This window comes from Cupressus sempervirens, chromosome 11 (assembly GCF_028749045.1).
Source record: "Cupressus sempervirens isolate cs-2001-9-10 chromosome 11, ASM2874904v1, whole genome shotgun sequence".
Lineage (NCBI taxonomy): Eukaryota > Viridiplantae > Streptophyta > Pinopsida > Cupressales > Cupressaceae > Cupressus > Cupressus sempervirens.
Window position 1 is genome coordinate 381,235,231 of NC_143128.1, and position 22,437 is coordinate 381,257,667.

Here is a 22,437-nt window from a genome sequence, read left to right on the forward strand (position 1 = left end):
TTAGAATTAAAATAATTAGGAGACTCATGGCTTATATTTTATATTCATAGCCTAATGGGTAATATTTAGGGAAATAAATTAATAGTAATATTTGAAGTTGTATCATTAACCTTACTTTTAGAACATGGTAAAAGATGACTTACATAATATTATTATTATTTTAATAGTGTGGGCCTAATCTACTATATTATTACGATATTTTTTAAACACCTTTGGAAGGAATGATACTGATAGGTATGAAAAGGAAACTCATATTAAAAAGGTAATTATAAAAGGAAGAGTTTGGCATGTAATAGATGATCCTATTGTCATTGTTATCAAACTCTTTTCTTAAAGCTTCAGCATTTATGTTCATCTCCATGCCCAAAGATGAAAATCCTCTAGTGTAGAAATTCCTGAGGAGAACTCTTCTCGGTTTTTATTTTAAATTGGAGGCAAAAAAAAATCTCTTGTTCACCTGAGGTGATTCTATGCAAGGATCATAATTATGCTTAAAGATTGCAACTAATTCCTGTTTCAGTTGGTAATCAGACTTCCAATTTTGCTTCAAAATTTATGGGACTCCAAAGGCAATATCATCTTAGTACATCTGTTTATGAAAACTCTTATTGTAGTTGGTCTTTTTAACAGCCATACACGTCTCATTATGATCGAGTCACTGTACAATTTGGAGCCCCTTCTGCTATTGCTGTACCATCTGATATTTTCTGCAGCTATTTTCAAAACAACCAGGATTAAAGTCTATCACTGCCATACACCTTTTTTAGTTGTCATACCAAGTCTTTTGGGGAAGTAAAGTCTTCATTTTGCTGAAATTTTGTTTGTTCTGCTATCATACTGTTCCCCCTTCAACAGTTGTCCAATGTGACATGATCCCCTTAACTGAATCAGTAAGTTGGCTTGTGGCACAGTAATATCAGGGAAATTTTTGCTAGGAGCCAGTGGCTGATTGGGATCGAGTTTAATTCAGCTAAAATCAGTAAGTACTGAAAAAAAATTATATTTAATGAAACCTCCAAGAAGGATCATTGCAGAAAGTTTTATGGACTCACAAAGTCGCACTCGTGCCAAGCACTTAAAAGTTATGAAACAGTTTAGTTAAAATTCTTGCATAGCAATCTCCTTAGTCACTTTAATTACCTCTAAGCTCTATAGCTCTCATTATGGCATAAAAGATGCTCGAATTTAACTTTAAGGCATCAAATAAGAATCGTATTAAAGCTTCATTAATAGGGAGAATCTTTTTGTAGGCAGTGAGAAATTGAAAGTTCAAATTTCAAATAGTGACGCACAAAACATAACGCATTTCAAGTTCAGTGGAGATCAATGATGGATATCAGTATATTACAAATTACAAAAAATCAAAGGTGAGCATTAAATCTACAAGCTCCAAATTTCATCTCATCATCTAAGGATCTATCACAATGTCCCAACAACTTCCACATGGCACAAACTAGTGAATTGGCAAGGCAGATGAACAACCAGCTAAACAACTATAGTTATTGCATGGATCCCACTTGACCATCTTTAGATCTATAAAAATCAATCAGAAGTGACACTTGTATGAGTGATATTTCACAAAGCCTTGTGGTAAGAAGATGCATAACCAATGAGAACACCCCATCTGTCTGCTTAGCTAGGATGCTATAAGCAAAGATCAAAAAAGTATTTCCTTTTAAGTTTTAATGCCAAATCAGCAACACTTGGCTTCACTTTTGAGAATGTAGTGAGACACTGTAGGTAATAAAGAATATTGCCAACTATACAACCAGATTGACATTATTACTCAAATATCAATGATCATCAGAATATCTATAGACTGCTCCAGGCCATCATTCACCATGCATAGATTTATAGGTATCAATCAAAAGTTGTCATGTCAAGGCCATAAAGACTTTACCTGATATCACCAGCTCATTCTTCAATGATGAGACCCCAATGGTATGGACCAACTAGAAGGATTCACATCAACTTAAACTTTTACACCACCATCCCACACAGAAACAGCCAGCCATCAGCTGAAGAGTTCTATTGAGAAATTCTATGGATTGATATTTATTGGTTTAGCCAGTTTACAGATGTATAGAAACCAGTCAGCCAGTCAGCTTACAAAGGGAAGGCAGACCATAGTAACTGACACATTCAATTGATATGCAAAATGTGAAGATTTGGCTCCATAGGTTAAGAAGGTGAACACTGAAAATTAACTAAAAAACTCCTAACCACTAGATGACAAACTCATGAATGACCAACTAATTTAACGCTCTGATTCCTTTAACAATACCACCATGACTAAGAGAACCAGATCAACAAATAATCACGAGGACTTGGAGATTCAACAATGAACACACATAACATAACCAATGAAGCAAGGCCGAAGACAAAGACAATAACCTTCGCCAAAAGAAACTCGCCTCCGAAACAGAGAAACAAAACAAGACCAACCAAAGACGAGGCTTATCAGATTTTGCAGGTGTAGATCCAACAACCGCCATGAACATTTATATCCACGACGAAATTGTTTGAATGAATTTCCATACCTCTTAAGTATTTGATAAACACAATTGCAATGACAGTTGATTCAAAATAAATAAATAAATCTTTGGTAATGTACTGAGTTATTAGTTTGAAGTAGGATGTTAAAAAAAACAACTTGTTTCTGTAAGTCTAACTAGGTTGAACTAACACAGTTCTTTTCTTTGGTAATCCTAAGTAGGTCCAAGCTACACAGATCTTCGTTGTCTGTGATTTTAATTAAGTAGAGGTGTCACAATTTATTTCTCTATGATCCCAACTGGTTTAAAGTGTCATATAGTTCTGTTCCTTCTGTAATTCTCAGCTATCATATCATTCTTTATTTTCACATTTATTTTGTTCATTTAACAAGATGTATCTACTGATGCCAATAAAAGTTTTATGAGGGAATTTGCATATACCTGAAAGTACTTATGTTCATGTTGATAACCTTGTCATGGGGAGGAGCTGCAGTTAAATACAACACAAAAAATGTGAATTATATTGCTTTAGCTTTTTATAAGATACATCCATCAAAACCTAATGGTGAACCATAATTAATAATAAAGTTGACCCTCGTGACCAAAACAGGACTAAATATGCAACGAAACTCAAACAGACTCATGATAAGTATCAAAGAAAAAAAGATCCAGGCTTGAAACAAGCTAATTTATTATCTTGATCTTACATTTGGAAAGATGTGTGTATAGAATGCAAAACTCTAGCTTAAAGAATTTCATCTACACTAGGTAAAAAAGAAAAAAAATTATACTGCAAGTAAATGGTTCTAATGAAAAAGCATCTGAAACAAATTAAATATATTCTTAGAATATATTTTCTGCCTTTTGAAGCATTATTAAAATACTTAGCATGCTCCAATGTCCCATTTATGTTAAGTTTGAGAAATTTAGAATAATGTAAGTTAAAAAAACATCTTGGATAAACAATTTCAAATTACAAATGTTTACCAACCATGTTAGCCGAGATCATTGATCATTTATAACCAAAACCAGAAAATAAATCATCAAAATCTCCATTCAAGATAGATAAAAGATAGTCTAACTGTGATGCAGCTTTGAAAATGGATACACTAGAATGCTCTACCCAGTATTCATGTTTTGTAATCAAAATTTTGTATATTATCTGGTCGTTATGTTAAGTTTGAGAAACTTAGAATAATGTAAGTTAAAAATCACCTTGGATAAACAATTTCAAATTGCAAATGTTTACCAACCATGTTAACCGAGATCCATTGATCATTTATAACCAAAACCAGAAAATAAATCATTAAAATCTCCATTCAAGATAGATAAAAGATAGTCTAACTGTGAAGCAACTTTGAAAATGGATACACTAGAATGCTCTACCCAGTATTCATGTTTTGTAATCAAAATTTTGTATATTATCTGGTCGTGAAATAGGAACAAATTTAGTTCGGCATTTGATTTATCATGATGTTGCAAGTGCATTTTGAAGGGGACTTTCTCACATAAGACCAAGTTTTAGAGACGGAAAATAAAATTCAAAGAAAATGAGAAATTAGTTTTTAGAAAATAATATACATAAACTTACAGGCACTTACTATAATGCCTTCGGTTTGACTTACATTGCTGGCATCAGAATAAGTCATGGATGTTGGCAGCAAAATAGTAAAGTCCTAACAATCCACAACATCTTGCTCTCTATAGAGACAGGGATGATAACAAATTAGGAAATCAAGACAAAAGAAGATGAAGGGGACTGTAATGTTCCCTTCCACGGACATATTAATTATTTAATATTATATGTGGCCCAATTGAAATTTAAATGTTTTGGAGGGAAATGACCAATATAGGTAGTACAAAAGGAGATCAAGTGGATCCAAGGAGGTAGGGGAGTTTGGATTTGGTTCATTACCATTCAGTGAAGTTTACTGAGCTTAATAGCCTTGGAGTTTCGGTGGGTACCCCTCAACCTAGATTCTTTCACAAGAGTCTCTCAAAAGACGAATTTGCAGATTCCAGTTCTAACATGGAGAAATCTAGAGGTCAAAGATTCAGCAACACTTCTAGTAATATTGCCTGAATTGAATGAATGACAAATCAAATTCCTGAGAGAATCAACACCAGCAGGAGCTTTGTGGATGCAAATCATATTGGCGCAGACTGGTCCATCAAAGAGATAGGTGTTATTAATTGGCAGAGGTCGCCACAATCTCAGATCGTGACTAAAGATCACAAATTTCTCAACCCACTGTCGCAAGCTAGTGTGTGTGCAGATTGATCTAATGAAAGACATCAATATTGACATAAGAGAAAGAAAACTCAGAGATATTAAATCATCATCAAGCTAGAGTTGGTGTCTGGTTATGCACCTGATCACCCAAATACTGGAATCATATCCCTTGTGTTGAAGAAGTGGGTGACAATCATGAAGAAGAACATTGATTGCCGCAACTGCAATCATACAATTTTAATCACCCTAACCATCACGGTACTGTGATGAGTTAGAGCAATGAACACACAACCACAGATTGATAAATCGCCGCAAGAAACATCGCCAACTAACAGCGTAGTGTTTGAGCTATTGGTGATATTGGTGATTACACAAGGATCGGGAATGCCACATACATATTTGGATGATGTAAAGAATATTGTCTTTAGTTGCTGTGGGCATGATCATGACCAGTCAACATCCTTCATTGTGGACTATTTGGAGATAGAGCAATACGTTTGATTGCAATAATCTTGGACCAGGTTGCAGTCCGTCTATGAGAGAAATTTGAGGCAACTGGAATTTGCATTTGATTGCATACATTGCATAAATCAGAGCCATCAATTTTACACTGAGAGCACTCGGATCTTAAGTGATTGAAAGAATCAAACCAGTGCATTGATAAGAATCAAAGCTTTCCCCTCATCCAAAGAGGCTTGCACTTGAAGCCCGGCAGGAAACCAAGCCACAGGATACTTTGAAAATGATCAAACGGGTATCTTATCAGAGGATTACCAAATAGAGGACATTGCTGCCCAATACAATAAAAATAATAGAGCAGCTAGCAAAGATGACATTACATACATACACTATGACGACACGAATTCTGAGGAGAGTTCTAGTCATACCTATGTTGTTATGACGTGTTCTCAAAAACAGTTGGATCATCAAAAAGATGAAGTTGCTAAAGAAAAGGTTGATGAGAAAACAGCTCTCACCCTTGCAGAAAGAGGAGTCTCCCTGCCTACCCTTCCTAAGGACACAGCTTATAACCAATTATGCATACTCCTCTTGTTTCATCAAGTGCATTTGAATCCAGTATGTATAATCCTAAGCCTAATGCTGAAAAATTTGCTTCTTCCTTAGCAAGTTCATTTCAAGCTTTTGATGTCATTGACCATGCTAAGAAGACCAAGATTCAGATGTCTGAGGTAGAATACCTAAAGTGTACTCAAATCAGTTAGAAAGGCTTACTGACTTTGTCAAGGAATATCAACCTACACAAGCTCAAACTACTGCCATGGAACCCAAGAATTTGCCCAAAAACTAAGTTACTATTCCATCATATATTCTGGAAAGATAGAACCTTTCTATATTTCCTTGCTCATTAATGGTTTTTAGCTTGGTAACTGTGTTACAGATTTTGATATATATGTAGTGTCAACCAAAGGGGTTGATCATTGGGTCGTACCTTAACAAAGACCTTTGCAAATTGCAAGTGCATCTTGAGTGGCAAATCAAGGATGCACAATTTGCATTTGTGTCCTTTCCGAATAAGATCAAAATGACTCACTCAGTTGCAGACATTCTTGCTTCTTACGGTATATTACGTGGTCATAACTTCTGTAAGGATGTGAGTGGAGATCTTAAAATGGATATGTCAAAAGCACAGATACTTGTCAAAGGCTAAGTCACGAGGATTGAATTCGAATTCAATTTCGGCAACTATAAAATTTGATTGAAGTTCAAAAGCGTAAAAATTAGGAAAAAATTTCAAATTAAATTTACCTTGTATAAATTTAATTATTTTTATATATCAAGTAATATGTCTAGTAAATTATCAAAATAGCTAACATTGCTAAATAGATTTAAAACCCTTATAAAAAGATGGTATATTTATTAAATTCATAATAAAAATATATAGAACTAAAATAAAATGAAATACTATTATAATTCTAATATTGACTTTAATTATAATAATATTTTATTTTTAACAAATGAATACAATAAAAATTGCACTTTATAAATTTTATTTTTAATCTTATTAAGATAATATCTTATAATTTCTATAATAGTCAACTACTTGTCTGTAGTCCATCTTTCAGTCTAGATAGGAATGTTTCCTATCCCGTCTCTTTTTTCTTCAGTCCAGATAGGAATGTTTCCTATCCTGTCTCTAGTTTTGTTTCTAATTCCGTCTTCAGTCTACGTTGTTTCTTTTAGAAACAACGTCCTTGTAATTCTTTATAAGGAACACATTTGTTCCTCTGTTAATGAATGAATCATCCGGAAATCCATTAATCTGCCAACTCTTCTTGAATCTTGTAACATGGTATCAGAGCTATTACTTAAATTTTTTCGAAAAAATTTATAATTTCTTCCTGAAATTATTTGTTTAAATTTTTTCAAAATTATTTCTGTTGAATTTCTCTAAAACCCGCTTAGGGTTTTCAGCCTAGAGAAATTCTCGAACTCGGGTCTGCTTGTGTTTGTTCAGCACACTCTAGCCCCATTCGTCCATGCACATCGATCCTTGAAGAAAAATCTGCCATTTTTTATCAAGAAATCTGAAGTTTTTTCAAGCTTTTTTCAGCTAGGGCCTTTTTTTTTCGAAACCCTAATTTTTGGGGTCAAAAAAAAACATTTTGTTTGCAGATTCTTGGTGGGTTTTTCAAAAACTCAACTGGGTTGTCGTCCGTTTTTTCTGGGTGCCTCGATTTTTGTGCCTCGATTTTCGAGCTCTCTTCAGGGTCATTCTCTGATTCTTCTGGGTCTTTCGTATTTTTGCCTCGAAGAACGTGCCTTCACAGATTTTCACAGTTTTTCGTTGGAAAATGTGCCATGGCATCTCTGACAAATATTCTGCTTGAGCATAATTCCAAATTCAATGGTCGCAATTATGGAACCTGGAATCAACGCATCATCGCAATCTTCGAATATCGAAACATCGATCAACTTGTTCTGGGTGTTACGCAGCGTCCGACTTCTCCGGGTCCTAATCAAGGCGAAGCTGCATTTTACGCCTTCTGAATTTGTTTCTGTTTTTTTGGGTTTGTTGATTTTCTCCTCAAAAATCATTTCAAGTTGTCTGTAATACGCAAGGTTGCATGAGATTCTGGGTTTGTTGATTTTCTCCTCAAAAATCATTTCAAGTTGTCTGTAATACGCAAGGTTGCATGAGATTCTGGGTTTGTTGATTTTCTCCTCAAAAATCATTTCAAGTTGTCTGTAATACGCAAGGTTGCGTGAGATTCTGGGTTTGTTGATTTTCTCCTCAAAAATCATTTCAAGTTGTCTGTAATACGCAAGGTTGCGTGAGATTCTGGGTTTGTTGATTTTCTCCTCAAAAATCATTTCAAGTTGTCTGTAATACGCAAGGTTGCGTGAGATTCTGGGTTTGTTGATTTTCTCCTCAAAAATCATTTCAAGTTGTCTGTAATACGCAAGGTTGCGTGAGATTCTAGGTTTGTTGATTTTCTCCTCAAAAATCATTTCAAGTTGTCTGTAATACGCAAGGTTGTGTGAGATTCTGGGTTTGTTGATTTTCTCCTCAAAAATCATTTCAAGTTGTCTGTAATACGCAAGGTTGCGTGAGATTCTGGGTTTGTTGATTTTCTCCTCAAAAATCATTTCAAGTTGTCTGTAATACGCAAGGTTGTGTGAGATTCTGGGTTTTACCGTTTTTTCACAAAAACGAAGTTTTGTAAATGCAACTTATTTTGAGTCATAGCACTCTTCTGGCAAAGCTTCTTGGTTTTAGCATTCTGTAGATCCAGGGAGGGTCTCAGTTATCACAGAATGTTCCGACATTCGTACGTTGACCATTAAGGGAGGGTATTAAGATAATATCTTATACTTTCTATAATAGTCAACTACTTGTTTGTAGTCCGTCTTTCAGTCTAGATAGGAATGTTTCCTATCCCGTCTCTTTTTTCTTCAGTCCAGATAGGAATGTTTCCTATCCTGTCTCTAGTTTTGTTTCTAATTCCGTCTTCAGTCTACGTTGTTTCTTTTAGAAACAACGTCCTTGTAATTCTTTATAAGGAACACATTTGTTCCTCTGTTAATCAATCAATCATCCGGAAATCCGTTAATCTGCCAACTCTTCTTGAATCTTGTAACAAATCTATTATAAAATACTTGAAAACCATCATCTAAGGCATTTATAATATTTTTAATATAACAATTTTTTTAATATATACCTAATTGAATTTTCCATACGAAAAATATGGCGAATTTCATTGATTTTTTAGAAATATTTGAACTTCATGCTTCATGTCACCGAATGTTGTGACTTAGGTCAAAGGTGTGATGCAAAAGTTGCTTGCAGAAAGGGAGACCAAGCACACAGTTGTGAAGTCTGATGATACTCATGCACAAGCTCTATTTGAATCAGCACGAATGGGAAATTATTATCTCCATATTGATGAAATCACATATTTGTTGAGGATTGGCCATCTAATGCATCTATGTCCTCATGTTCTCCTGACACTAACAGGTTTGGTAATACAGGTGAGGATCAAGCGGTCGATGTAGTTTCCATGACACCTCCTACCATGGTTGAAAAAGCTATTCTTCCCATTATGGAGATTGATGATGTTGAAATTTCTTCCCAACAAGCTGATGTTGCAAGCACTTCCAACTCTAATGACATTTAGATATTGGAGTTTGATTGTAGTGCTTCCCACAATTGCATTTTGTTTCATGGTTATTTTGATCTAAAAGATACTTTGTAACTATATTTTGCATGATGAGATGCATCGTTGACTGTTCTTTATTTTGGTTGCCAGTATCATAGCTGTTAGATGCTAGACTTTGTGTTGTTTCAGTTTGATCATATCGGCAAGATGATGTTATTAATGATGATTTATGATGATACATGATTTATTTTGTATGTGGATTATGGATTATGCATCACAATGATGATTATTGGACTTATTGGATATTGTGTCATCGCTCTCAGAAACATACCATGACATCTTCTACCATGGTTGAAAAATTTATGCTTCCCACCATGGAGATTGATGAAGTTGTAATTTCTTCCCACAAACTGATGTTGCAAGCACTTCCAGCGCTAATGCCATTTTGATATTGGAGTTTGATTATAGTGCTTCCTGTGGTTGTATTTTGCTCTATGGTTATTTTGATCCAAAAGATACTTTGCTATTATATTCTGCATGATGAGATGCATCAATGATTGTTCTTTATTTTGGTTGCCAATATCACAATTGTTAGATGTTAGACTTTGTGCTATTTCAGTTTGATCATATCGGCATGATGATGCTATTGATGTGACATGACGCTTTATGATGATATATGGTTTATTTTGTATTCAGATTATAGATTATGCATCAGGATGATGATTATTGGACTTACTGGATATTGTGTCATCACTCTCAGAAACATCGGTCATCATATAGTTTGGTTCACCTTGTTCATCACATGAAGAGACATGATCTGTCAGGAAATAACATCAAGATATCTGCTTTAACTCTTCTTAATGCATGTCTGATGGTCTGTAAGCTTGTCATTGAAACTCCATTTTGTGACTAGTGTTGTATGAGATAATCAATAAATGTGCCAATCCTATCAACTTGCCTCTACGACATGTGCTATTGCTTTCATTTTTTAGTACACATTTTCATAAACTACAGAAAGAGGTTCAACCTGCTGAAACTGATTTTCACTCCATGTTGAAGTCTTAACCTCAAGCTGTACTTTGTATCATTATGTGAGTTTTCGTTCACAGCTGATTTACAATCACCATCATGCTCACATGCAACTATCTTGTTGCTGCTAATAGACCCTTCTTCTCCGACTTCATCGACTTTGGTTACCAGTTGGTCCTCCACGATTGTTACATCTGAATGTTGAGCTAAGGTAGAGCATGACAAATTTAAATCTTGATTAAGCTCAACAATCTGATTTTCAGCTACCCAAAGTGCCACTAAGGCATGCAATATGGTGTCCTTAGCATTCCTGAGCACATTGATAAGTGTGTCCACTTCTTCCTTCTTCCTCGGTGCTTCAGAATAAATCTGCACAAGATCAAAGAGATGATCACGATCTGAAAGATGTATATAATCTGATTTCATTGTTTCCAGCCCTGCTTAGATTACTAACAACTGCAAAAATTCCTCTCTAAGTCCCTCCAACTATTCCTTCCAAAGATGTTTTCCAATCATTCCACATATGTCATCAAAACATGATACAGCTGCAATAATTTTATTCTCTGTTACTTTGATTTGACTCTCCAAATTCGGGGAACTAGTAGGTGTATGGAGAAATCTAATCCAATGAAAGCATCGGCACTAACAAAGGAGTTGGAATCTTCATCATCAACTGATTGAATAACATACTCACATGAGTTGTCAACATGCTCAACAAGTGCACTAGTGTGGGCAGCCTCGTAGGATACCTCTACCTCAGCTACCTACTAATAGACTTGTGCCATCGCTTACATCTTTTCCTTGATCAAGTGTAGGCTGAGAATCAACAGAAATTGGTTGCTCTTCCTTAGTAAAACATCTTGTGTTGCCTTCCCTCCTCTTTAGCCTCTCCTTCATGCATTGATTCAATATTTGTTTTACCATCTCCTGCTTCGATGACAGCCTCATTAGGCTTTTCTTCAAAAATTGGTTTAGCTTTTTATTCACATATGGGCTGAATAATGACAGCTAGAACCTCTTTGTATAAATTTCTGCACATATCTTGTGCAAGTAGATCCCGAGCCAACTCACTTCTGCTTCTTTGCCATCAAAGTCTTGTGTTGTAGTTTTGGATGAAGATCCGTGAAACTGGAGAAGGTTAAATCTCTCTGAACCTATGGAGGAAGTGTATTATACTCATCATACATGCAATTTTGTCCTTTGAGCAGGTTGTGAATTTTGGTCTAACTGTTGTTTTACCTTAACAAGATCCTTGAATTCTTTTTCCAAACCATGCATCATTCCCATAACTGGATATTACTCTCAATGCTCTTAATGGATGAAGAAATCACCGGAACAGTTGCCCAACATAAACTTATGTCTCCAACAACTGAGAACATCTATCACCACAAAGAAATAATTCTCCAACTCCCCTCAAACTGGTTGAGTTTCTTCAGATTTCACTACAATAAGCTACCCTGTTTTTCCCTTCCCTTTTTCAACTTGAGAGCACAATTGTTTGTTTTCAGATTACTTTGGCTGATATGACTACAGATATTCACATTCAAAAAAGAATTTGTCCACTCAAAGGATAGTAGCATTTAAAATACCATTCAATAAAATTCTTCACAACTTCAATGTATTCAATATCAACAATAATACGATGATTGTGCACCTAGGAATCCACAACTCTGTATTCTGATATGAAGTTGCAGCATCTTAATAATGTTTTCCACAAGGATTAGTCACTTGATTCAAACTTTGAGGAGCTCCTGGCTAATTTCCGGAATGATTATTGCTTCAGACTCATACATAGAACTCCAGACAAAATTGCTCCACAAACAAAACAAATATTCTTAATGCAATATCTGGCACATCCTCTGTTTCTGCTCATGCCAAACTACTTATTGAATTCCAAAACCAGCTAATGCCTTGAATTCTTTCCAGGCAAATTCAAGAGTCCAAATTGAAGCCTCGAGCTAGATACGACCAGCATGTGTCTCCGCCAATGGGTGATAAATGACAGTGTTCAGACTGAGCCAGCACCAGTCCAGCAGGCAGAACACACAATGGACCATAATCACCTTATTTCTGAATTTCACACATGATAAGAAGACACTACGGTGAACCGACATCACCACCAAGTAAACAGATTCAATGGCAACTGGTTGAGAGAGCTTTCCTGATTATCTCTGGTGAATGGACTGTCAAAATTGGAAGAGTTGTTGTGAATTTGGAAACAACCAGAATATTTGTACGCATGATATAAAATTGCCGCCCATGTAATCATCAAACTAAAGTGTTGCTTCAGTTATTTTTCAGGAGTATTTTCCACAGAACTATATAGCTTGAAATATTAGCCGTGCTCAAATACGCATCTTACAGCAAAATAAAATATTGGACTTTCAAACATTACGGAAAAATGAATATAAAATATTTTAGTCTTTCATATAATAAGGTCACCAACAAGGTGTTACCGACAAAGTAGACAATATTTCATGTGCCAAATGGAAGTATCAAGCCAACTGAAAAATTCAAAAACATTTGTTCTACTGAAACCTCCAAAATCTTATTGCCTCCAACCTGCAGCAAGGAATATTTAATGCCCGTCTTGGTTCTTGAAAATAAACTTCGTCTTCTTATTATGTCTATGGCTATTATGTAAATTGTTGTTGCTCATTTCAACCAAATACTACTTTCTTCATCATATTACTGGCCATATTTTGTCAATAAAAATATTTTGAATAAACTATATTCCTCCATCTGAAAATAAACTTCAGACATTACTAGCGACAGCAATCTAATGCATAATGGTTGTAGAGGTGTCAATGAGTGAAAATCTAAATTAACATTATGAATGCATTAATTTTTGCTTAGAAATGCACTTGTGATCTGATAGAATTGCTCATATTTTGTTGTTAAATTCTCGTCCTAGAAATGCACCTGTGATCTGATAGGATGGCTCATATTTTGTTGTTAAATTCTCGTGCTCTATTATTATATCTTTGGGCATTTAAGCCCAAGAATAAGAGGCCAAAGTTCCCAATATGGCACTAAGTACTTAATATCATACTATGATCAATACATATGCTTTAGACAAATTTGCACCTTCTAAGTTGACAACTTAAATTATGTGCAATGAGGAAAGATATCCATACCAATATTTGAATTATAGAACTTGAAGAAGTGATGAAGCATTTGGAGTATCACATTATATGGTTAAGTATACTATGCATGCTACTAGACAACCATAAGTAGTTGGAATAACTTCCCCAACTATGTATTATTCTCATCTTGATTATCAAATGGAACTCACACTATTTTTAATCATTAGCACTAGACAAAAACTAGGATAAAAATATAGATAGAGATAAATAATAGTGTACAACAATAACAACATAAACATATATGCAGAGGAAAAAAAGATAGATAATATAGAGAAGGAAGAGGAAGAGAGAAAATAGTAAGATAGAGTGATACCAACATAAGTTGTGTATGAGAGAGACAGAATTAAATATAATTATTTTTCTTAATAAAACAAATAGTCAAAATAAAATCATGGTTATAATAAAGAATTAAAATATATTATATTTTAATTAATAAAACTAATAATTTAATTTTTATATTAAAACTCACATTTCTATAAGAAAAAATGAAATGTATTGAAATATAAAAATATTTTATAAGTAAAACTAATTGTTTAATTTTACACAATTAGAGAAGGTTTACTAGTTAATGTTTCGTATTTCCAAATTTTTAATAAAATTAAGTAATTTTTAATTATAAAATAATATCTATATAATTTAATATGTATATTTATAAATAATAAATAGATGTAATACATATAAATTTGATGTTGATGAATAAATATGATGTAATAAATAAGAATTAAAATATTACTATTTAATTTTAATACATAGTTTATAAAAACTTAATAATAATTTAAACATCTTTTACAATTGAATTATTTCTATTTTGTGGTTATTTCTTTAGTATGTTTTTTGATATAAAATATAATTATTAATTTAATATTAAAATATATATTTAAGTTTTAAATGTATTTAAACTAAATGATAAATTGTTTAAATAAAAAATACTATAATTTAAAAATTGTAACACTTATCAATTATACATATTACAAACACTATTATAAAATATAATTAAAAAATAATATTATTTAATTTATTTTTATAGAAGTAAAATAATAGTAATAATTTAACCACTTTTATTAAAAAAGCAAAGTTTTAAAAAAATTAGAAATTCAAATACAAAGATATAACATATTGAAATTATGTTAAAAAGACATATTTATTAGTTATATATATATATAGAAGCATAATTTGAACTTATGCATTACATGAAGTTTTAGGAACAAGTTATATCAAATAGTCAAAAATAAACATCAATGTAAAATTAATAATAAATATATTTAAAATTAAAAATTAAAAATATTTAATAGATTGTGATAATTAATATTGATTAGAAATGTTGTGTGAGGTGGAAGATAAAATGATTTTAAAAAAAAAATCTTATCAACTTGTCACAAATGTGAAAAAGATAAAGTTATAATTAATACATTCAAGATAAAGTTGTTAGAAAATATTTGTATTTTTTGTTGAAGAAAATTAATTTTCTCACCCACCAAAAATACTATGGACCAATAGAATGGATGAAAAATATGATTTATAAAATACTGAAAAATTAGAAAAAGATATAAACATTTGAAATCTCATATAATTTTTTAAATTCTTGGATTTGATTGGTTAGTGTTAATGTCATATTTGGATTGACATGAATGCATAAGAGTATTCCTGCCTTGGCAGAAACTAATAAATAATATCGCCCAATATGAATTTTCACCAATCAAGACAAAGTCAAAGTCTTTAGCATGTAATAGATAGGCACCAAATAAATGACCAAGGCACAAGGAATATTATTTTTTGAGAGCTAAAATTTATAACAACATTCAGTGGTCCCTTTGAAGAATGACTGCCACAACAAATTCAGGACCCATCAGAAAATCTTGCTTTTGTATGTTCTCAGATAATAAGAATAATTTCCAAAGTGACTATTGGATTTGTAAATACTAAAAACGGAGATCTTCTTTAACATTATACATTTAACCCTGATTACTAAAAACTGATAAAGCTTTACAGGCTGACAGGAATACCACATTTGATACCACTATAATATCCTGCTAGGATATTTTATGCGGATTTTTAACGCAGAAATTTCAAACAATATTTGCTGCAGTTATTTTCAAATTATCAAGCAAAAATACAGAATACCCAGCAAAAATGTGATTTTCAGAAACGAATATTGCAATTAGATCTTCAGTAAGAAATAATAAAATCCAGTCATAGTTACAGAACTTAGAACAAGATTGCAAAGTCAGAGATATAAATCTGTAGCACCAGTGAGACAGCTAAGTGATGTCTCTCACAACAGACAATGGGTTTCCATCGCCTGCCTCCAAGCTTGAAGGTTTCTGTCCTCAAACCTACTTAAAGCTGAAACTTTCGAGGACTCTCCAAGAGAGAAACATAATAAAAAACATAGACCAAGTATATTGGGAATGAGCTTCTCACTGATCTTTTAAAGCACAATCCTGTGACTCTTCATTTCCCTCATGTCCACCTCTTCATATTCCTTTCTTTGTCTCTTTATTTTCCCCTTTTAAGATATCATTTCCCACTTAAATGAATAAAGTGTTATACAAACAATAATATGTACTTTGGTTTAATAGTCACTTTAATAAATCATTTAATCTTCAGGCATTAAAATTACTGATCAATTGGACTCAGATAATCGTGTGTGATAGCTCATTGGAAAGGTTTCAATGAGGTGTTCCTGGTCCAACTCTGAAATATCAACTTCACTGAGCCCATTGTTAACTTATTAATAAATAGAGATATCTGGAACTTTGTTAAATAAATTTGGATTGGCCTAAAACTGGATTCTAGGCCAAATCTCTCTCTAATCCCTATTATGTCTCGGTTAGCCCTCAAGAATAAGGCAAAAATGGGCTATCGGCACATCATGAATTGATGGGCTAGACAGGGGTACAACCACCTACCAATAAAATTCTTGTTTCATGATTGACTCAGCTACACAACCTCTCAGGCCTTTATTTGGAATTAACCTAATATTATGTGCCTGATCTAAAAAGTGCAAAAATTAAACCAATAAAACTTCAATTTGGAGCTCTTTTCTAAGGGACAATGACTCACATGTGTCCATAACGTGTCATAAGTTTGACACTGACTTCATAAAAATGTGACTTCCTTCTTACTATTCCCACATCCCCCTTTATACCTTCCTCAACATAACACAATTCCCTCCAGACAAGTACAAGGCTGGGGCTGGAAATAAGGCCTTGAAATACTCCTACAAATCAAAGCAATTTCCTTCTTTGAATTTCCACAATCCCTGAAATTTCTTCTAACGGCCTTTTACTCGCAATGTCACTTCTACAAAATGCCAATGTGATTGAAACAAACACTACACCTTCACAGATTATTTTGAATCCAATGCTTTCACACATATGGCATCCTTATTATGGCATCAAAAACAAATATAGAATGGCTAACACAAATTATGTTATCTTGCAATTTGTAATTGCTTGCAAAACTTCTACAAAGTTGATTGAAGATTGCTTCCAGATTCATTTATGTATTTTTTTTGCATCATTGTTTCAGATCGTACGTCTAATTTATGATCCTAAACATCGATGCTAAAAATAACACAGCCAAATCCAGAAGCAATCTTCAATCAGTTCATGGATTGTAGAAAATTGATACATCTCGTTAAAGTTGTTTCTTAAAGATAAGCCACATCTGGAAAAGGTCTGAAATGTAGCACAAATTCCCTCTTTTTTTCAGGCATGCAGCTTACCTACGAATCCTATGTGAACCCACTTGCATTGGCTGGGAAAAAGCATCTTTAAAAGATAAAACCAATTTCTCTTAAGTTTGACTCCTAGAGCTTCGAGTTGAACAAAATATCCAAGCTTCACAATTAGAACCAAAAATAATGACCAAAAAATGTTCAGATTTCCTTGGAGACACCTTTTTTAGCCTCTTTTTGAACTTTCAAGATACTTTTTTTTTTAAGTGACCCCTTAATTTTTAATTTACTTTTGGGCTGCATAAAATCACTGTATATTTGAATGTTCACTTTCTTAAAAAAATTAATTAAACTAAGATTGCCCAGCAAATATTAATTTAACACAACTTTAATTTAACAAATTATATGTCTCCTTTAAAACAACCCCATTAGCATATGAGAATTATATAGGCTAAGGGCTTCTTCTGACACTCACTCCTAAGAAGAAGACATTATATTAATCCATACATTTAATCCCGACTCCACCATAATATTTGGCAAGGCATTCACCGAGTAAAGAATAAAAGGAACGTTCAATTTAATTTCCCTTAAAATAATAATAATACCCCCTTCAACATTATCAATTGAACTAGAAACAAATAGGCAACTTGTAACCTGGGACAGATGACAACAATGCATGCAATCATGAGCTAAATGAAAAACTTACAGCAGGCTGCAAAAATATGCCAAAATGTCCAAAGAGCTCTATCTACTAATAGAGGGGTTTTTTAATTTTTTTATCAGATGTTGCCTTTGGATCAAGGGTACTTTGTTGGTTGCTTCACTTGAAGACAGTGTCTCTAGGACTTTTGCCTCTACCCATATACGAGGGAAATGTTTACTTTAATAGAAACAACCACTATAGATAGAGTTAGTCTATTGTTGAATATAATCAATTGTTAAGTCATTGTTAGCTTTAAACTTAGTTCCATATTGTCAGTTATGCACAAGTTGATGTAGCAACAGTTGTAGGTTTTTTCCATGCTTCATAAATTGAGAGAATAATAGTCTAGAGACCTCTCTCACAAATGTTATAAAATTCTTTGCCCTCACAATGCCAGAAGCTCCACACTCTACATTGACTACCACCGAGTGTGTGCAAACTTATATCTTGGTGAGATCATCCTGTGCCAACCTGTTGTGAGTAGTGAAATCACCTTGTGCAATAAGAGGAACTACACATTCAACAAGAGCACAATACTCTTGAATATTATAAAGATGGGTACATTTAATGGTGTCGCTAGACTTATAATGTCGTGTCTTTTATTTTTAGATTAAGAGAATTTTCAATTTAAATTTTAACTGCATCTGCCTGTAACTAACAAAGTTGATTAGAGAGAAATAATATATAAAGAAAAAGGACAGGAAGATATAGCCATATCTACTAGAACAAAGAGAAAAAGCTCTCTGTAATATTGAGTTGCATTAAATAAAATTGAAAACCAGATGCATTTAATTTCTAGATCTGTGCTCAACCTGTCGTGACTACTGAAGTCACCTCATGCAATAAGAGGAACTGCACATTCAACAAGATCACAATACTCTTGGATATTATTAAAAAAGGGTACGTTTATTGGTGTGGCTAGACTTATAATGTCACGTCATTTATTTTTAGATTAGGAGACTTTTCAATTTAAATTTTAATTGCATCTGCCTATAACTAACCAAATTGATTAGGAAGAAATAATATATAATGAAAAATGACAGGAAGATATAGCCATGTCTGCCAGAACAAAGAGATAAAGCTCTCTGCAATATGGAGTTGTGTTAAATAAAATTGAAAAGTAGATGCATTTGATATATCATTTAGTGTACCACAGTTATGAACCAGAACATATATACTTGAAAATAATATTAAGAATCGTAAAAATACTTCAAAAATTGAAAGAAAAATCACCGTGTGTGTGAACCATGGCGAGGCCCCAATGAGGACCACCAAGAAATGAGAGGATCACTGCACCATAAGCTGCTTGTGCCTCCAATGGCCTTGATGATAAGGCTCCCTAAGTATGTTCACAATTAGAACAACTGTTATCATCTCATAGAATTTTATGACTACAATATAACATATTATATCCAAATTTTCAAATGCGTTAATCAGACATTTTAAATGTTCTTATTCAATCATAAAACATTACATACAACAATCTACAATGGAATATGATAAAACATCAAGATATAAGAAACAAAAAAAGGAGTGGGTGGAGTTTGGAATTGGGTATGTTTCCAACAATGGAACATTCATTTGGGAGTTATGTCCATAACATAGAAGGGAACTGTGAAACAAAGAGCAAGAAAGGAACTATAATTCAGCATGTTTCTGTTAAATCTATAACTTCGATATAATACTGATCTGATTGCACAAGATCATACAGATCTATTCTTGCATAGAAGGCCTATAAATAATTGCGCCTTGTCTAAGGCATGATCGGCATCTCTCTTGGATGATGGCATTTAAGTTTGAACTAAACTAATCATAGTTAGTTTGGATAACAAACAATTACTATCCCTCCTTGGTGTCGATTATGAGAAATCAGTTAAGGGCCGACCTAGATAGGGTCATGTCCCTTCAAGGGACTGATGCAGGCAAGGGATGAATAACTAGGGCCAAAGGCACACCCAACTATCCAAACCACCCTACAAGAGTTAACACAACGGAAGCAAACACGAGGAACAGCAACAAGGGGAGAGAGAACAAGGATATATTTATTGATTCATCAAATATTCAGCATACATGCCCAGCTATAAGGCCTTTTGGGTTACGACCAATTACAAATGTACAACTTCCAGATCTCCAAATCAGCTTTTTAAATCCACATATCTCTTTTCTTTTGAACTCTCCCCAAAAATCTGCCCTAACCCTAAACCTAAACACCCTACTTATACTTGCCAAAATGGCTTACGAATAATTCTAGAACATAGAGAGACCAAAAGTCGGCCCTCATCAAATATAATTAACTATACCAAAATTAAATGTGTGCAAAGTCGGCCCAATTGGAACTAGGCAAAATGAACTAATGTGCAGGATTACAAAGAAACCCAAGATGCTCCTGCATCAGGGACATGCCCTTTGGTTACCTTATTTATATGGGGTTTGGTTGTAGTTAAAGGACACAAAAAAGAACATAGTCTGCTCCTTTAAGCAAGTTTGCCCCATACGAATCCTTGCAGAAATAAAACATTTCAGAATAATATATATATTATTGACATCTCTTCATACAAGTCTGATTAAAGGAAGATCATCTTCAGCAAGAATAGGAGAAGGTATTATCTCAGTTTGATCACAAAGAATTTGCAGAAACTTTACAGTTTCCATCAACATATCATTCATATTGGTTAATGTCAAAAACAGATTTATGCATAGGTCACTGTCTCTCTAGATAAAGTTGATTTTGATAGTGGCGGGAACAGAAATTTGGGGAGAAATGCACTGTCCCTCTAAATTTGACAAAGGAAATTAAATGCAATTAATTCAGGGCCCAATGAACTTACAAATAAAATATTAATTGAGGCCACTTGAATGATTTTCCTCCTAAGGGCCCATTTTAATTCAAAAAAAATTGGAGGGAAATTGTCAATTGAGGTAGTATAAAAGATCATTTGGAAGCAATGATGCATCGAAGATTTGGCACTCAATTATTGTTTCTGCTGTAGCTCTACAAGAGAAGCATCTTTGGAGTTTCGGTGGGTTTACCTCGACCTGATCTCCCTCAAATATTTGTGTAGTCATTCCTAGCAACGCATTTGTATTTAGTTTAGCATTGATATCTGGCCAGGAAGGGTTGAACAATCAAGGACATTGCAACCGAGTAATTCTTAATCCTCTGTATCACCAGTCAGTGCAAATTATAGACTAGAGTGTCATTTTATCTAATTGGGGCAAACAACGCCACCAATATAGGCTAATTTGAATGTCCATATTTGCGGTTGAAATCTAAGGGCAATGCTGATCCAGGAAGACCGAGGGGTGAAATTATCATCGGATACCACTGTCAAGGTCAAGAAGGCTGACTGAGCTGCTTTTTCCAAAAGCCAGAATGACCAACAACCAAAGACAACCCAACTAAGCACTTAAGAGTCATATCAACACTCATTCAGGTTCCTATGACAGTGTAATTGCAACTCCAGATCAAATAAAATGCCAAAGGACAATCAATTGGTCACCGAAGTCCTATGGTTTGGAATTAAGGAATTATAGTGGCACGATCGTTATGAGCTGATTGGTGTGAACAAGTTGAGCAACCACTGGGACACAGCCTGTCTGAGCATTAAATGATAAGCAAAGAATGAGCATTGCAAGAGAAATATCAATTTGACTGGGCTCACCTGACACCAGCCAGGATACTAAGGCAATCATATGGTGTGATAATACAGTAAGGAATGATCTTCCCTTGAGCGCAATCACTGTGAGAATGATTGATAATAAACACTCACTGTCAAGTTTCTGTGTGACTACAGTTCACATTGGCCGGTTTCAAAGGAGCATTTGCTGAGAGGTAATTGGCACAAACACATTGTTAATGAGGAATTACTGTGGAACACAGTAATCATTGAGCATAGATTCAGATGCACACAATCAAGCTATCACAAAGGATATAAGTCAGTGTCATCAATAATTAATCTGCGGTCTAGTGAATGGTCTCACTTCAGATGTGGGATCAGGTTAACTGAGACTGTATCACATTTGCAGAAAGCCAGTCCAAAAGTGCGGCATTGAACAATAATCTGAAGGTGAAGAACATAGCACAATCTTCACCATTGGTAGCATCTCAAAGACATTGCATTCAGGGTGGTGATCACCAAAAAAGGCCAGGGGACTCCCTTCAATACAAATTGTAGCAGAACCTTGGACACCCACAATTTCCAACATGGATTAATCATCAATCACATCCAGAACTATGTCTAGAGACAGAAACAATTGGCAAATATAGTGGACAGGTGACTGTATCTTTCTTCCTGTGTTTTTTATAAAATGTTGTGCATCTATCATTGATATTGCACTCATGTCACAATTTAAATCTAAATGAGAAAATTATATCCAAAGTTCTTGGATTATTGGTTGTATTTCATTGCAAAATTAGTCAACAGATATTTCAAGAAATGTCTCCTCTAGGTATTCAGGAATGCACTGAAATGATATATCATATCTAATTGGTAGTTTGTGTAGGTAAACTTTGTTTGTCATCCATGAAAAATG

The 22,437-nt window shown here is 34.0% G+C and overlaps 2 protein-coding genes across 2 annotated transcripts in view; both read right to left on the bottom strand.

The window, feature by feature from the left end:
• Window positions 1–22,437, bottom strand: part of LOC149529640 (uncharacterized) — a 156,357-nt gene that overhangs the window by 101,732 nt on the left and 32,188 nt on the right. The window contains exons 4-5 of the mRNA XM_089810591.1: window positions 19,138–19,243; window positions 2,937–2,982 (exon numbers count right to left, since the gene is read on the bottom strand). Coding sequence (XP_089666717.1) covers window positions 2,937–2,982; window positions 19,138–19,243 — 152 coding nt within the window. The remainder of the gene's footprint in view (window positions 1–2,936; window positions 2,983–19,137; window positions 19,244–22,437) is intronic.
• LOC149529641 (uncharacterized) lies at window positions 9,313–11,912 on the bottom strand. Its single transcript, XM_089810669.1, has 2 exons — window positions 11,071–11,912; window positions 9,313–10,745 (listed from the first exon to the last, which is right to left on the bottom strand). The coding sequence occupies exons 1-2, from the start codon at window positions 11,083–11,085 to the stop codon at window positions 10,356–10,358; spliced, it is 405 nt and encodes a 134-aa protein (XP_089666795.1). The 5' UTR covers window positions 11,086–11,912; the 3' UTR covers window positions 9,313–10,355.